This window comes from Glycine soja, chromosome 3, assembly GCF_004193775.1.
Source record: "Glycine soja cultivar W05 chromosome 3, ASM419377v2, whole genome shotgun sequence".
Classification (NCBI taxonomy): Eukaryota; Viridiplantae; Streptophyta; class Magnoliopsida; order Fabales; family Fabaceae; genus Glycine; species Glycine soja.
This window is the reverse complement of record NC_041004.1, coordinates 37,413,463-37,432,051: the sequence shown is the minus strand read 5'-3', so window position 1 is coordinate 37,432,051 and position 18,589 is coordinate 37,413,463. Positions and strand designations below refer to the sequence as shown.

Sequence of the window (18,589 nt, the reverse complement as noted above, 5' to 3'; positions counted from 1 at the left end):
AAATTTATGTATATTAAATGTATAATTTAATTTTTGAAATGTATTTAAATCTCGTGCATTTTTTTTTCTTGACAGTGAGATTCAAATCAATCATGTTATTATTTTGTTTTGATTTCTAATTAATGTCGGTTACAGAACACTCAGGGTCAAATCAATCATGAAACTAGGGTAAATACATATAATTTAATGCATATATATTTGTGATTGACAATGCTGATAGTGGCTTTGATTGGGGAATGGGGAGATGGGTAGGAGAAGATTAAGAAATTAAAGTAAAAATACATTGATCTTTCATGATAATAAATGCCCAAATTACCTGTTACACGGCTGGCATAGTCATTTACAAAATGGGGAAAAAGGATGAAATTAACATCCAATGGGAAAAAAAAAAAAAAGAGGACTAACTTTTAGAAGGATTTTCATGGGCATGGCAAAGGATTAGCCAATATATAATAATTACGATCCGTTAAGTTAAGACTACATTATTATATTATAATTAACCTTTTGAGGATGGCAGCAGTTACTCTGCAATCTTCATACCACAAGTAAAAGCAAGGAGTTTTAAGGTTGGAGTCATTTTCTTTAGTTTTCCTTCCTCAAATTAATCGCCACATTCAAATAACAAATGAGCTGAAATGTAGTGATTGGTTTCTTATTTCATTATAGTATAATAGACACACACAAAAACTAACTTCCTCAACGAAATTAAGCACTTTGACTTTGATCAGAAGGATCTTATTATGCCAAATACCAAGACTGATTCAACCATCACGATGAATCGAACAACTTCTAAGCATTCTTCATAGTCAGGTGACGATTGAATCTTTATTCTTCACTATGTTTATGGGGTATCAGTTTAGCCTTTTTTCTTTATTTGTCCTCAATTTCTATAAGCTCACTTTCCTCTATATAATTTGAATCTTCTTCCTCTTATTGCAGCCTGAAAAAATAGACCAGCACAAATAAAATTACATTTCATAATTGTGATTTCAAAGTCCATTAAAGTTTACCTTAATAATCTTCTTTTCTTTTTGGGTAAATTTGTTGCTTTGTTAGTTGGAGATCCCGTCCTAGAAGTTTTAACATTCTCTGAATTTTCTTCTTCTTTGACCTGTAATTTATTAAATTATACAAATAAGTATGTGTTAGCAACTTTATTATTTTTTAATAATATAAATTGTTTTCAAAGTCACTACGTTAACCACGGTCTTTACAATTTTATTTTGCTTGTGAAACTTTGTCTTCCACTACTTTCAAAGTAAGTTCTCATTTTTACTTAAAAGATATGAGTAGATCCTATGATTTTTGAAAGTTGTGGTTAAAACTATATATATATATATATATATATATATATATATATATATATATATATATATATATATATATATATATATATTTTGAGAAATCTCACATTTTTTACTTAGTTTACGGAATCGTCTCAAAAGTATTTTTCTATCATAAAAGTGATTATAATATTGTAACTTATGTTATCTCATTCAATGGTTATAAGAAATGATAACACTAAATACTTTTCTTTCAATAAAGTGATTTTGTTTCACAATCTATATTCTCACACACTCTCTTCATGTGTGTTTTCTCCATTAATTTTCTTTCCTACCTATTTATAGGAAATAAGTTTTATCGAATAAAATACAATCTTTCACTTTACATTTAAATCACCTAAACCTCACTAATATGTATTTGTTTAGAAAATAAGGTAAGTTCACTCATTTACTTGTGCTAATTGTTCAACAACATCAAACAAAACAAATATGGTTGATTAATTTGTAGAATCTCTTACAGCAACTTCAGAAAGTTTTTTAATTTCCTTTAAAAATATGCAATTTTGTTTAATTAGAATAACTCACCAACCCAATTATTTTCATAAAAAAAGAAAAAGATGAATAAGAAAACACAGAAAACGAAAAAGGAAAACAAACAGTAAAAAGAACTCATCACAATTCTCTCAAACTATCAAAGTCACTCATAATCACAATCACCATTTTTGCTCCATATACACCCATGATATAAAGGCTACAACCTTTGAAAAAATATCACCAACAATAAAAGAGATCGAAGAGGTCAATTTTAAAATTATTGAATTTATTTTTTGATAATGCTGTTATCTTATTAGAAAAACTTTTTATTTTATATGATAAAATAAATAATTAGAGAAAAATGATTGATCATAATGGTAACTATTAGATAAAAATATATAAATTTCATTCAAAGAAATTTGAAAAAAAAAAAACTAAATTTTATCTTAGAGAGTGAATGAAAAAATTGGTAAATTTGTGTTTTTGACTTGTATTTATTCCCTCGTAGAATCTGAATAAATAAAATAAAATACCCGTGTGAGCAATTCATTGTATTAGAAGAAAAAAACGAAAAAAAAAACATGTATATATATATATATATATATATATATATATATATATATGTAACATTGAAAATAAATTAAAAAGAAAAAAAAATGTACCTTACAATAAAAATATCAATGAATTTGTGTTTCTTACTTATTTATCCATCCATAGAAACTGATTAAATAGGATAAAAGAAAAGGTTATTCTCTCCTCAAGATGGAAAAAGAAGTATGAAATATTGCCATATGGTTGGCAATGAGGACGAAGAAGAGAAGGAAGAAGCTTAAAAAGGGAAGAGAGAGAAAGATAGAGTATGGTGTAAAATTTCATTTGAAATCTGAATGTATAGAAATAATGAAAAAAGAGTACAGAAGAACTAATTGAAAAGTACATAAAAATTGATTACCTCAAAATTGTAAAAATCTTAATTGAATAAGTTTTGTGATATTGAATTAACACTTTTAATTTTTTTTTAAAAAGTAGAATAAAATATAATGATATTCAATTATGTTTTTTTATAATTTAAAAAATTCTTTTGACATTAAAAAATATATGAATGTTGATGAATTTTGATAGATTTCAACTTTTTAGTATAAAATATCTATCAAATAATTTAATTCCAAAAAGAGTTTTTTTAAACTCTTTTTTTTAATATTGATTATCATATTTTTTTCTCCATCACACATACCATCTTCTTTATTCAATACCCAACACAAACATGAAATCTACTTAATTGAAAGAAATATTGAACAACTGCAAAAAAAATAATATTTTTTAAGATGTGTATGTTATATATGTTTCTCTTATTCTTTTGGAACAAAAAATGTTAAATATATTCATCCTCTTTATATGTTTTTGTTTGTTTTTTAAATCAAATTAATGTTTATCTCATGTGCCAAGGCTAATCATGTTTTTCTTTTTAGTGACCATGCTTATCACTTTCTTGATGTAATATTTTTGTGATTGTCACTCTTAATTTTGTCATTCCCATAATTCGATAACTCTCCTATAAATTTTTCACCCTCATCACTCCCTTCTAGTAAATGCTTATTATTGAATCTCATTTAAACATGTTTTTAGATTTATCATGAAATAATTATAGTGATTAAAAAAAATCAAATAACCAATATATAATTTTAAATTTGTTGTTCATATCCAAAAATGAGAATGAAAATATGCAATTTCAAGAAGAATTAGTATAGAAGGGCCTAAAGCTAAAATCAAAATTAATTGTTAGATCAAAATTAAGTGTCACAAAATTTATTATCTAAATTTACATGAGCATTAAATATACATTAAAAATTTTATTGTTATATATAGCAACATAAATTACTTTATAACATAATTGACCTATTAGTTTATTTGGTTAGAGGATCATTCTAAGTCTTTGATTCATGCATCGGCTAGTAATTTTAAATATTAATTCATGAAACATATTTTTGAATTCTTTTTTTTAAAATCATTTGGGTCTGTGGCCAATTTCGTAAGCTTAATATGAATTGACCAATCCATATTAACTTTACTAAAGGATAAAAATATAATTTTGTTATTTTGTGTGAGCCGTCATATTTATCTTAGAATTCATACAAAAATATATTTGAAATCAGCCACCGAAAAATCAAACATGCTCTAACTTGGGCCTTTTGATAAAAAAATACAATCCTTTAAGAAAAACACAACCTTCCATATTTTTCATAAATTATATATATATATATATATATATATATATATATATATATATATATATATATATATATATATATATATACACTTCATTTATTAAGTTTGGAAATCTCTCACATTTTTTTATTATTTCAGGCTAAGACGGACTGGTGAATAAAAAAAGCTTGTTTTGTAGTATTGCAGTTTATAACTAACATGGGAAGAAACTTGTTGGATTTGTTGTCCATCAAAAAATGGAGGTGCTCTTGGCATCTGGCGCCAACAATGGCTTCTGTTCTGGCATTAATTTTGATTGTGAATCTATTCTTCACATCTTTCATTTATTTTAATCATCTAGCTCAGAAATCTTGCGACCGTGTCATTGGAGAACCCACAATTGATTCGAAGCATCAGTTTTCACCTGACTTGCATTTGCATGGGGTCGTTGTTCATCGTGGTGCACCATGGAAAGCAGAGATTGGTCAATGGCTTGCGAGTTGTGATGTTGTTACCAAGGAAGTCAACATTACTGAGGTGGCAAACCATACCTTTTCCTTTATATATATATATATATATATATATATATATATATTCTTGTTGTCTGTTTGAGTTGTTGATTTTAATTAATGCTTATTTCTTTTTTTTTTTTGAACTTGTTGGTTTTGCACCAGATATTTGTTTGACATTGACTAATGTGAGCAACTCATTGATCTTAATCATTGATGAGAAAATCAATAACTCTCAATAACAAATTATGAATAGGCTGAAATATCAAAAATATTTTTTTTTTCGTCAACTATCTAAATTATTTACTTCATTTTTACTCACTTTAGAAAGGCTAAATCCTAATTTATATGGCATATCTTATAAACAGATATTAGGTGGCAATAGCTGCAAAAATGAGTGCAGTGGCCAGGGCGTTTGCAATCGAGAATTGGGACAGTGTCGCTGTTTCCATGGCTATGCTGGTCAGTTTAGTTGCTCTTCTTTTATTCCGTGCGGATTATAGATCAATTTTTTTAAACAGTCCATAATTAGGTCATATTTTTGGGCCCGCTTCGCCTAACTTGCATTCTATGCGGGTTTGGCCAGCGGGTTGCTAATTAGGTTTGATTTTCTCTTTTTTTACTTTAAACTTTTCTTTCAAAATAACAGATAAAGAAATATATTAGATAAGATAAAGATTTAAAGATAAAAATAAAATATTTAAATTAAAAGATGATAAAGATAAAAAAAGATAAGATAAGATAAATAAAAGATAATAGAAATAAAAGATTAAGATAAAAAAGATAAGTGATAACATGCTAAAAAAATTTCTTTTGATATTTTTTCGATCTTTTTCTCTTTTAATCTATCATTTACATATGTCATAAATAACAAAAATATCAATTCTTATCCTTTATGCCAAAAATAATTGTTAAATAAATATTTTTAAAGATATTTTAATACATTTTTATTATAGAAAATAACTCATATGGAGAAGGCTCAAGCTACTTCAAATATGAAATCATTTGTTGTTGGAGATGTTTAAATTTCATATTTTAGATTTATTGCTTGAATTTTCTTTTATTAAGACATTATTTATTTTATTGATGTAATTGACTAATTATTGAGATTTTATTTACATTTGTATTGAACTTAATTTCATTGTATTGTATGTTTATTAAAATTGAAATTCTTTTAAAATTAGATCCGCGGACCAGTCCGTTTGACCCGTGGGGTCCGGGGGGCGGGGACCGACCAATTTATTTGGTCCGTGTAAGAAGCGGGGCGGACTGACCCGGTCCGTTGCTAATGCGGGCTTATGCGAGCGGACCTTACGCGGGGTGGGCCAGCCCGCTTACCCACGTTGTAGTTGAACTACTACAAAATTCTTAATGCTTAGTTAAAGTAGAATATAAATTTTTAACGGTTATAGCTTTCTCACATTCCTAATTAACTTTCTTAATATATATATAGTGATTGTTGTTATTCTTGAGCTTACTGTCTTTCTTAATTTGGTGACTGGTAAATCTAACAAAATCAGCAGCTGAAGGATCAAGTCATTGTTCTTAAATGGTGTAGAATTGTTGATTGTCAGATTCAAAGTTTTTACAAACTGTTTTGGAAGCTGAACACTTAAGTCAAATATATGTCCCTCCAGCAATGATTCTACCCCCGAATGGCTGAGACATCTACTTACTCCATGAAAGATTTTTTTTTTTTTTAACTTGTTCCACTTAGTAAGTTTTTATAGACATATTGAATTTCATTAATCTAACAGTAATCATTTGATATTTTATCGATCAATTTTATTTTAAGGTATAATATACACTTTTCAAAATAAAATTAAATGTTGACTATAAAATTATAAAGTTACATTTTATCTAAAATTATATGTGTATTATCATTCACAATTACATTTGTGAATTTTGATCACCGAATACGTGGATTAGCAGGCGCGGGTTGTTACCGTTTAAAGGGAAGGTTTTGTTGCCTATATGAGTATTTCTACCCTACGATGGTTCTACTTAACTTGAGTATGATTGGTTATAGTAGAGATAACTGTGTTCTATAAGAAAAATAAAAGATATATGAATTTTGTATTTTATAAAAACTAATGAAGGGAGTAAGTTTCTAAAACTTACATTACATTGGAAGTGTCTGTCTTCAACCTGGTGTAATGGATTGCTTATTACAATACCATTTAATGGTCTCAGGTTTGAGACAAGATAGTCTCTTCACAACCAAAACATTAATTGGAAGTTATTGTTCATTTAAATAATTTCACTGCTCAAATGTCAAGTTTATCTCAGTTCTCCACAATCTTATTGAAGACTTAAGAAAATCATCCAACATATTAACTCTTATTTTTGCCAGTCAGTGTCTTCCTCATTTTGATGATTGCACCAAAGAATATTTATTTTATTATCTGGAATGCAAAAGCATAATAATAATAATAATAATTTTGGGGAAATAATTACTGATGTAACAGGAGATGGATGCACTGAGCAATTACAATTGGAATGCAACTATCAAGGTTCCCCAGAAGCTCCATTTGGGAAATGGGTTCCCTCCATATGCCCTGCCACTTGTGACAAAACAAGAGCCATGTGCTTCTGTGGAGAAGGCACAAAATATCCAAATCGACCATTGCCAATGTCATGTGGCTTTCAACTTAAGTAAGTAGGATTCAAACTCCTACCATTGACTTTAATTTACAAATCTTCTCTCTATGTACCAATACCCTTTATGTCATATAATTCTTTGCAATGCTCATCTGTTTCAGTGCATCTTCTGAGCCTGATGGTCCCATGGAGGTGGATTGGACAAAATTAGACCAAGATGTGTTCACAACCAATGGTAACAAATCAGGTTGGTGCAATGTGGACCCTGATGAAGCATATACTGGCAAGGTGCAATTCAAAGGCGTATGTGAATGCCAGTATGATGGTCTAGGGGGTTGGTTTTGTGAAGTGTCTGTGCAATCTACTTGCATTAATCAGTGCTCTGGACATGGCCATTGTCGTGGTGGATTTTGTCAGGTGATTCTTTTGTTTATTAAATTATTTACACGGCAGCTACCTTTGGTGTCTACATTTTCACTTTGTCAACCACTTATTATTTTCAAGTTTCTCATCATTAACAGAGAGTATTATAAATGAGATCACTCTCATTGTCTCACATTTTGTGCCATATACATTCTATTTGCTTACATCCAATTTAAGTAAATAAACAAACTGAATCTGATGTCTTTTTCAGTGTGACAATGGCTGGTATGGAGTAGATTGTAGCACTCCTTCTGTCATGTCTTCTGTATGGGAATGGCCTAATTGGCTTCGCCCTGCTCAGATTGATGTTGCTGACAATCAGCATTTTGATGAAAAAGTTATTAATGCTAAGGCTGTGGTGGCTAAGAAAAGGCCTCTTATATATGTTTATGATTTGCCTCCAGTGTTTAACAGCCTGCTCCTTGAGGTAAGGATGATCATGATATGAAAGTCACTCTTGGTTATATCCTAAAAGCAATCTGGAGATTTTTTTTCCGTTTTAATTCTCTTTTTCCTTTTCTTTTTGGCTGTTATAGGGGCGCCATTTTAAGCAAAACTGTGTAAATAGATTATATGATGTCTATAATGCAACAATATGGACAGATGAACTTTATGGTGCCCAGGTACTTCGTGAATTTGAGATAAAAACATAATATTTCAGTTGATCAAATTTAAAATGGTTGGCGATGATATATTTGTCCTCCGGTGTTGCTTGTCAGCAGATAGCACTTTATGAGAGTATCTTAGCTAGTCCTCATCGAACTCTGAATGGTGACGAGGCAGATTTTTTCTTTGTTCCAGTTCTTGATTCATGTCTCATAGATCGTGCTGATCATGCTCCTCATTTGAGTACGCAGGTATATTTTCATCAACTGTCACTTCTGTTTACCAGAATCTATAGGTTATATATTACTACATCGGATTTGGATCCTGCATCCTGTAGGTTGTAAAGTACATAATGGTAATCCTAGATGAGAAATCTACCATTTGTTATAGAGGTGCTTGAATATTATACAAATTGAAACTATTAATTTTTTTCATTTATTGTTTTCAATTTCACAATTTACTTTGTAAACATTTCAGTCTACACTTTAAAGAATAATAATCCTACTGAATGTGGCATGTATGTATAAGCCAAACTGCATAAGTGTTCATTCATGGCTATGCAAGTTTTCATGTTGGTCGGGCTTTTAGAGCTTTCAAAATCTGAGCATCTGTGCTTATTTGGATCATAGTATAGTCTCTATTCCATCATCAATGTTAAGATGTGGATGAATTTGGTTCAGACTGATGTACAAGATTAGTAATACTAAAATGAAATATACATGTATGTAATCTTTGTTTTCCTCTATTAGGAGCTTCATCTTATACTCTAAAGGATGGAAGAAAAATAAAAGTACCTTCAGTTATGGTTCACTAATTCTTACTATCAGCAATGCTTAATTATACTTTGTTATGGGTTGATATATTTGTTATGCTTATAATTTCCATTATTTACCACTACTTTTTTTTATATTTTCTTGCGTTAACATTCAGAACCATGAGGGTTTGAGGAGCTTTTTGACTCTGGACTTTTATAAGAATGCTTATAATCACATCGTTGAGCAATATCCTTATTGGAACTGCTCATCAGGAAGGGACCACATCTGGGTATGTGTAACAGTTTGTTTTCCCCAAATTGCATTTAGTTTAAGGAAGTAAAGCTAAACAGTATTTAGTGGTGAGAAGCATGTGCTAATGATGTGACTTTTGTATGTGAATTGTGAAGGCAGTTTTTTTCATGGGATGAAGGTGCTTGCTATGCCCCTAAGGAGATATGGAGCAGCATGATGTTAGTTCACTGGGGAAACACAAACACAAAGCATTACCATTCAACTACAGCCTATTGTCCTGACAACTGGGATGGTATTCCTTCTGATAGAAGAGGTTTTCATCCATGTTTTGACCCTGAAAAAGATCTTGTGATTCCTGCTTGGAAAGTGACTCATGTTCATGTGTTATCGTCAAAACTTTGGGCTTGGTAAAATTTGCTAAGAAAAAAAAGAAGACTTATTACTAGTTAAGTTTATGAAATTAAACAATGCAAACATGTTATTATTTGTTGTCAGGCCCCTTGAGAAGCGGAAGACGCTGTTCTACTTCAATGGGAATTTAGGACCAGCTTACCCTTATGGAAGAAATGAATGGTAAGTGTACAATTCAACTGTTTTAGGATTTTTTAGAAGATAGCTAAGCTATTTAGTAAACGAACTAATTTAGACCTTGAAATTGTTTTGGTATCACTTTAGGGAGTGTTTAAATATGCGTTGTATGCAGTTGGTACACGTTCCAAAGCATTGTTTTGTGAGAAACAAGAATTTCTTGCTTTTGGTTGAACGTTGGTTTGAGGAGTCCAGAATGGAAAAACAAACATGCTATTAGCCCTTAGATTTAACAAAATTAAAAACAAAATCCTGAAACTGTAATCCATTCATCTAGTTCCTTAAATTTAGTCACTTACTATCATTTTGATCCTTGAATATTTGTTAATATTATTACTTAAGTCACACGTTGTACGTGACTTTGAACTAAAATAAGTGATAGATAACAGTTTTGGGGGCTTTTTTGAATTTTGTTGATTCTAGGGACTGACTAAAGTCATAGCAATAGTAACAATTTCGGGTACTAAATTGAACATTTACTCGGTAGCTATTAGTATTGTATGGTGCAAATTGTGTGATCACAGCATGTTCATGTTGCCTATACTTGGTAAACTTGACATCTTGTTGTTTTGTCTGAAATTTAATTTCTCATCTCACTTTTGATTTTAACAAACATGGTTAAATAGATTGTTTTTGTTGGTAAGCATTACCTGCTTCTAGCTAGGACCTATTTGTAATTTTGTGGAAGACCAAGTTTGAAGATATTGGAAATGATGCATGCAGGTATAGCATGGGTATCAGACAGAAGCTTGCAGAAGAGTTTGGATCAAAGCCAAACAAGGAAGGAAAACTTGGGAAACAGCGTGCCAAAGACGTCGTTGTGACCGCAGAGCGTTCTGAAAACTATGAAGTGGAACTAGCAAGTTCTGTTTTCTGCGGAGTTTTGCCTGGAGATGGTTGGAGTGGACGCATGGAAGACAGTGTTTTGCAAGGATGCATTCCTGTGATCATTCAGGTAGTAAATTAATTATGATCTTCTATTTTCAAATGAATCACTTAAAAATTAATCATGTCAAGCTTGTCATTAATTTCAACTTGCTTTTCTCCATTTTATTTTCGTGTTTTGTAGGATGGGATTTTCCTACCATACGAAAATGTACTCAACTATGACAGCTTTGCTGTTAGAATACCTGAAGATGAAATTCCAAACTTGATAAAGATTCTTCGGGTACTTGTTTTCTACATAACGTTTTTTTGGTATATGTTAGTGTCAATAGTTATTTGGAAATTTTCAAGTAGGTTTTTAAACTTTTTTTTTGTCCTTAATCATGCAATTTTTTATTGAGTCCCTAAGATTTTTAAAATCACCATAAATTGTCATTTTTTAGCATTTTTAAGCCAGACTTACTTTTTTAGTTTAGGAGCCAGCTGCTTGAAAATTCTAAAATAGTTTAGGGACCATCTGATTAATTTAATCTTAATACAAATTAAATTAAGATATTTCACATGTAATTGTTATCCTAGACAAGATTGGTTGAGTGTGGTTAGTGGTTTGCTGCTTCCTTTAGGGAATCAATGATACAGAAATCAAATTCAAGCTCGCAAATGTTCAGAAAATCTGGCAAAGATTTTTGTATCGTGATTCAGTTTTGCTTGAAGCTGAAAGACAAAAAACTGCTTTTGGACATGTTAACGATTGGGCTGTTGAATTCTTAAAATTGATTGAGGATGATGTCTTCACCACTTTTATACAGGTTCTTTTACTTTCTTTGTCACAACTATAATATATTTAGCGCAATATATTGTTGTATATTAATATGTGTTTTACCTTTTGATCCTTTTATTATTTCATTAAATAAGGTTTTGCATTACAAGTTGCATAATGACCCTTGGAGGAGGCACCAAGTTGGCCTTAAGAAAAAGTTTGGATTACCTGATCAGTGTCTGCTAAGTAGTTCCAAATGATGAGCTTGATTACTGTGAAGATTATTGTTTGGAGGAAAACATGGCCAGAAGCTCCCCTTTCTTTCATGTGTAGAACTTGGTGCACAAATGATTCTTTATTCAATATATATATATATATATATGCATACGAAGTGCGTTAACAAACAAATTATTAAGCGATTTAGGATTATTATGATCCTTACTTACGTTTACATGATATATATAATTAAATATTATTAATATTTTCTCATAAATTGTTAGATTTAAATGTGTTATATAAATATTAGTTGCGACCATGAATAGATGGTAATCCAAATGTTAAAAGAAATTTAGTTCATTTGATTGAACAAAATGTATAAATTATTATTTGTAAACTTTCTCATCTTTGATTTCAGGAATAAAAAAATAATAGTTGAAAACTATCTAATCGCTTCCAATATTTTCCAGGCTATTGTACCAAAGAAATTAAAAGATTTAGTTTGTTTTATTTTAATAGAGAAAATCATAAACTTCTTTTCCCTTGTTCACCTTTTTGTTTCCTTGATACCATTGGAATTCTGGATATTTGATAGAAAATTAATATAGATTATAAATTCATAGTCATTTAATGAATAATTATCATATATGATAAATTATATTAAAAAAATAATTGATAGTGTATATAATTATTAAATTTTTTAATTTTTAATGCGAAAGTAAAGAGGAAAATTTGTAACCTGTCAAAATTTCAAATTATGTTATATTTGATAGATTTAGCTGAAAAATTAATTGGAAGTTGAAAAGTTAGAAAAAAATTAGTTGATAACTAATAGATAAAAGTTTTATGTTAACTTATTAAATCATAAGTATTCGATAAAATTAGTTGTTAAAATAATTAAAAAATATAAAATAACATAAATGACATATTTAAAAAGGATAACAAGAAAATTGAATAAATATTTTAAGAATAAAAAAAGAATAATATATATAAAAAAATTAAAAATTAAAAATTAGTGATTTAAAAAACACCACTTAAAGTAACCTTTTAAAAGAAGGTTAGAAGTTAAAAAGCTTATTTATTGAATAATTAAATAAACTTTTCCACCAGTAAAAAAGTTAACAACTAGTTAAGATGACTTGTCAAAGATAACCTTAGATGGATATATAATGACTTTTTTTTCTTATAATGCAAAACATTCAATAAAATCTTGTGTAATTTCTCGCAACCTGACTTGTCAAAAAGATAACCTTAGATGAATATATAATGACTTGTGTAATTTCTCGCAACCTGACTTGTCAAAAAGATAACCTTAGATGAATATATAATGACTTTTTTCTTATAATGCAAAACATTCAATAAAATCTTGTGTAATTTCTCGCAACCTAATGCATGAGTGTTAATACATATTGGTGTTCCCCTTTTATCATCTAGATTAAATGTATGTCATTATGCTCCTTTGCTTTCTAAGATTACTGGCCTGATTCAGGGATGAAGCAAGAAGTCTTTATCTTATGCAGGTAAGTTAGAGTTAATCAGAGCAGTTATTCAAGGAATTGTGAATTTTTGGATGGAGATTTTTCCTTTGCCGCAATTTGTTCTGGACCAGATCAACGCTTCGTGCCGTAATTTTTTGTGGGGCAAAGCGAATATTGGCAAAAACAAGCCCTTGGTTGCTTGATCAGTAGTTTGTTCTCCGAAAAAAGAAGGGGGTTTATGCATTTTTAATCTCAAGGACTGGAACCTTGCACTTCTTTCCCGTATCTTGTGAGACTTTCATTGTAAGAAAGATTCTCTATGGGTTCGGTGTGTTCACCATTACTATTTCAGAGGGAGGGATGTGTGGAATTACAATATTTCTTCATCAGATTCAGTTTTGATAAAGAAAATTATTCAAATAAGGGACTTTATTATCTCCAAAGAGCTAAGTACAGAAGAGGCCAAAAAAAGGATTCAATCTTGGAGCACCAATGAACAATTGCTTGTTGGCAAAGTCTATGAATACATTAGAGGTGTCAAGCCTACTCTTAGTTGGTGTTCTATTATATGGAACCCAGCAATCTTCCCTAAGATGTCTTTCATTTTGTGGCATGCTAAAAGGAACCGACTGCTTACTCTTGACAAAGTTAATTTTTTGAACAAGGGTTCTCTCTGTCCTTTGTGTTCAAAAGAGGCTGAGTCAAATGCTCATTTATTCTTTTATTTCAGGAAATCTTTCCAAGTTTAGGCTCACATTCGTGATTTGGCTCCTTTCTGCAAGCGTTTCACTTCTTTATAGCACATTACTGACTCTTTAATTAGGGACATATCCACATCAGGTGTTCAAGGAAAATTACGTTGTCTGACTATAATAATTACAGTCTACTGCATCTGGCTGTTTAGGAACAAGCTGATTTTTAAAGATTATCAATTTTCTGTAATAGAGGTTATTAGCAAGATTAAGTTTCTTATGTATAGACAAGTGCACCTGTTGCATTTGTTTTAGCATCTTGATATAGGTCTTCTTGTATTATGGAGACTTTTGATTTTCTTTAACTGCGGGGTATGCCCCGTTTATTATTGTATCATTTTGGGTTTAATATAATTTACATTTTTTCCAAAAAAAAAATACATATTTGATAATTGTCATTATCTCTGACTCCTTCTTTTGTCGCTTTATGTTTCAAATAAAATGTATTAAAAAAATAAATTCAATATATTTTTTTAGAAGAAATAAATTCAATACGAATAGGAGCGATTTCATAAATAAATATTTAATATAAACTACTCCTCTGATGATAATTTTTCCTTACTTCAACCTTTTACCATTGGTGAATTAAAAAATGTTTTTTATTTCATATGGACACTAATAAAATCACCTAAACCCGATGGCCTCAACCCTGCTTTTTTCAACAACAAAAAATCTGGGATTTGTGTGGTCATGAAATTGTTTTGGCAGTAACTACAAGGGTTCAAAATGATGTTTTCCCCCCTCAAATAAACCAAACAACTATTGACCTAATTCCCAAAATCAGTAACCCCAAAACTATGAAAGATGTTAGACCTATTTTCCTCTGCAATGTCCTTTACAAGATTGTTTCAAAAACCCTAGCCGACCGTCTTAAACCACTCCTTCAAAAATGCATCTCGCTGGAACAATCAGTCTTTGTTAAGGATAGATCCATTTTGGATAATGTCCTTATTGCATTAGAACTCATTCACCATATGAAGTGCAAAAGGAAATGAAAGATTGGGGAAATGGCCTTAAAAGTTGACATTAGTAAAGCTTTTGATAGAGTCCAATGGAGTTATTGAGGGTGATGTCTAAAATGATATTTCATGATAAATGGATAGGATGAATGAAAATGTGTCTGCAAACAGTGAATTATTTTATAAGGATTAACATCTCTTGGGAGAGAACTTAGATAGGATGACTCACTGTCACCTTACTTGTTCATTCTTTATTGAGGGACTTATTTCTTTATTAAAATATGCTGAGAGAAAAGTAGAGATTCATGGTGTTAAGGTGTGTTCAGGGGTTCCTATCCTCTCACACCTATTATTTGCTAACGAATGTTTTTCATTTTGCAAGATAGTACACAAGGAAACAAATTGTCTTAACACCATCTTAGACAAATATGGACGAGCATCTAGTCAAGTAATCAACTTGGACAAATCAGAGGTCTTTTTTAGTACCAACACCAATCAATCTTTGAGACAGTGGACCATGATCTCTCTGGGTGTATCATCAACAATTGGAACATGCAACTAGGTCGAGCTCCCATCTATCATTGGAAGGAAGAAGAAATAAGTCTTTGGCTTCCTAAAAGACAGAATTTGGAAGTGCATCAACCACTGGTTAGACAAGCATTTATCCAGGGCTGAGAAGGAGATATTAATCAAATCTTGTGCATAATTTATCCCCTCCTATTGTATTAGTGTCCACCTTTTGCCCTCATCATTGGAAGATGACATCCAAAAAATGATGAATTCTTTCTGGTGGGGATCAAAAGGCACCTCTTCAAGGGGATAAACTGGCTTAGCTGGGAGAAACTGACAATGAGGAAGGAGCAAGGTGATTGGTCCCTCATCTAGGATTTACGAGTTCCACCAAAGATAAAGCATTTCATTTGGCGAATTCTGCGAAATTGTCTTTCTACTAGACAAAGATTGCAAACCAAAGGTGTGTCTTGTCCTAGCTTATGTGTTTTTGTTCTGATAATCTCGAAAATGCATGGCATCTTTTATTTGGTTGTGCACAAGCAAAAGCCATGTGGGAAGTAGCTGGACTTTGGACTATGATAGAACCTCATTTCCAGTATGTTGAGTGTACTAATGAACTAATTTTTTGAATTCTTGGTTCTGCAACTATGGAGATAAAACTTTTTTTGCTATGACTCTATGGAGCATTTGGAGGTGCAAGAATGATAAGCTTTGGGAAGGGATTGAAACACAACCTCAAATATCTTTCTCCTTGACCATGCAATATCTCAATGACTGGACTCATGCGCGGCCTTCGAAGAACCAACACCATAACCATCCACAACTGCAACATATCCATCGACGCGGCTTTGTTTCAACAACAAAACTGTCATGGAATGGGTGCTTGTATCTGGGACCATCATGGCAGATTTATCACATGCAGCAATGACAAGGTATATATTCAACTGGAATCTCGAGTCCTAGGGAAGCTGAAGCTGAAGGTTTAGTTCAGGCGCTCCAATGGGTTCAACGTTTACATTTGAGTAACATAAACTTTGAAGTGGACTGCAAAAATGTGGTAGACTTTGTACTCAACAGAAAAAGGCAGCTCTAAATTTCATTTTCTTATCTCCAAATGCAAGAATCTTATAAGTTTCATTCCAAACTTAAAGGTAAGTTTTGTACGGAGGCAAGTAAATCAAGTCACTCACTCTTTGTTAAAGACTTCTAGGTTGTATGTTAAGATTCATGAATTTGAGCAAATTCCTAATTATATTGTGGTTCTCTTATGAAATGAAATAATAAGTTTGCTTTGTTCAAAAAGAAAAGGATGATGTGCACTGCACGTGTATTTAAAATTTAGGCAAATTAAATAAAATGCAAAGTAAAAAAATATTTGAAATTAATTTTGTATTTTTAATTATTTTTATAGATATCGGAAAACATTTTTCACTTCAAATGATTTAGATATTTAATATGACATTTTTTTAATTATTAAATAATGAACAACAAAAACATTCATGAATGTTAAAAGATTAGTTCGATCAAAATAAAAAATGCTATTAGAAAAACAAATTAATAGAATTTTTACTATCGAATTTGACAACGGAAAATTTTAAAATCGATCCACACACTTTTTATTATAATTTTTCTCACTTCTTTTCGATAAACTTTAATTTATATTATTAATCTATTTAAACTTTTATTCAGTGTATTTTGATGAATTAGTCTAGTTTTTAATTGATGTAATTTGATCAAATTAAAATAATAGGAGTGAAATGTCTATTAAAAATATTAGGAGTGAAATAAATTGCAATCTATTTATATATTATTATCTTCTCAAATTTAAGTATTAAGTACATAAATTAGTAAACAACAATGGTGATTATAATAATGGTAATGATTATGGTGATGATGTTGACATAATTTTTTTTTATAAAAACATAAATTAAATTTCTGAGATATTGATTTTTTGTTTGATAATTTTTTAGAGATTTTATAATTAAATAAATTTTTAATTTAAATATAAAATATCTTAATCTAACTGTTATTGATTATTCTCATTTTTATATGAGATAGTTATTTTCATGTGATACACCCTATCTTTCTCTCTCTATAATAATAATAATAATAAAAGGGTAAATATAAAAATTATAGGTAAATTAAAAACATTTAATGTTATTAATGTATTTTCAATAAAATCTTCTATTCATTAATTTTTTATCCAATTCTTTTAAGACACTCATTTGAAAGATCCTTTTTTTAATTAATTATATATTTCAATTGATAAAATACCATTTTCTCAACTATCACTATTTATCTTCTAAAAAAAATCATAATTGAATTAGAAAATATCTTCAATAACATCGACAAAATTTTCTTATATCTTTATATACGTAAGATTATGAATTTTGAATTTAGTGAGTTGACTTATACTATTTTAACCAGCCATGGATATTAAATTAGTATACTTTTTCCTTGGTTCGTAGGTTATTTTTCATTTTAGTTTTTTTTTTTATAATAATCTCACCTAGGTTAAAAGTGACAAAAAGATCTACAATCACAACTCATTTATTTTATTTAACCAATTAAATTAGATCTCATGAATATGTTATTTTAGTGTTATTTATTTTTATTTAGTTTAATACTACCTAAGAAATAACATGTTTCATTTTTATTTTTTAAATGTTAAAGTAAATATTTTAAAATAATATACTTAATAATTTAGAATATTTTATTTTAGATGTTTTAATATATTTTTATATTTTATTATCCATCATTAATATTATTAGAGATATAAATGAAATACTTTCTATTAAAAAACTAAAATAATAATTATTTTAATTTTTTTTCTTACACTATAATTATTATGAAATGGAGATAATACTTTATTAAAAAAACCATCAATCCTTTATAAATGGTGTCTTATATTAAAGACCAGATGAAATAATTTTGCAAAATTAACTTTCTCATTGTTAAGTCATTTATAATTTCTAGTGTCGTCATTATTATTATGGGTATTAAACAAAAAATAATTAATACTACATTAAAAAGTTAAATTATCACTTACTATTTTTATTGGGCTTGAATATGTTAGTATTTTTTGTTATATACCTGAATTTCATTTTTGATTTCTAATAATTTTTTTTGTTTTTGTTGTATATTTAAAAATTTTGTTTTTTTTTATCCCTATTAGTAAGATGTCTCCATTAATCGGTGATGTGGTCATTAACTTTTTTAAAATTGTAATTTCTAGTGCCTAAAAAATGGTTTAATTGAAATGTATTATTT

General features: G+C 29.6%; 1 protein-coding gene across 1 annotated transcript; it reads left to right on the top strand.

Moving 5' to 3' along the window:
* The first annotated feature begins 501 nt into the window (after nucleotides 1-501).
* LOC114406738 lies at nucleotides 502-11,814 on the top strand. The gene is made up of 15 exons (XM_028369529.1): nucleotides 502-810; nucleotides 4,182-4,559; nucleotides 4,900-4,993; nucleotides 7,000-7,186; nucleotides 7,294-7,549; nucleotides 7,767-7,982; nucleotides 8,092-8,178; nucleotides 8,278-8,412; nucleotides 9,092-9,205; nucleotides 9,328-9,575; nucleotides 9,664-9,741; nucleotides 10,480-10,711; nucleotides 10,826-10,924; nucleotides 11,265-11,450; nucleotides 11,557-11,814. The coding sequence occupies exons 2-15, from the start codon at nucleotides 4,242-4,244 to the stop codon at nucleotides 11,659-11,661; spliced, it is 2,355 nt and encodes a 784-aa protein (XP_028225330.1). The 5' UTR covers nucleotides 502-810; nucleotides 4,182-4,241; the 3' UTR covers nucleotides 11,662-11,814.
* Nucleotides 11,815-18,589: the final 6,775 nt, after the last annotated feature.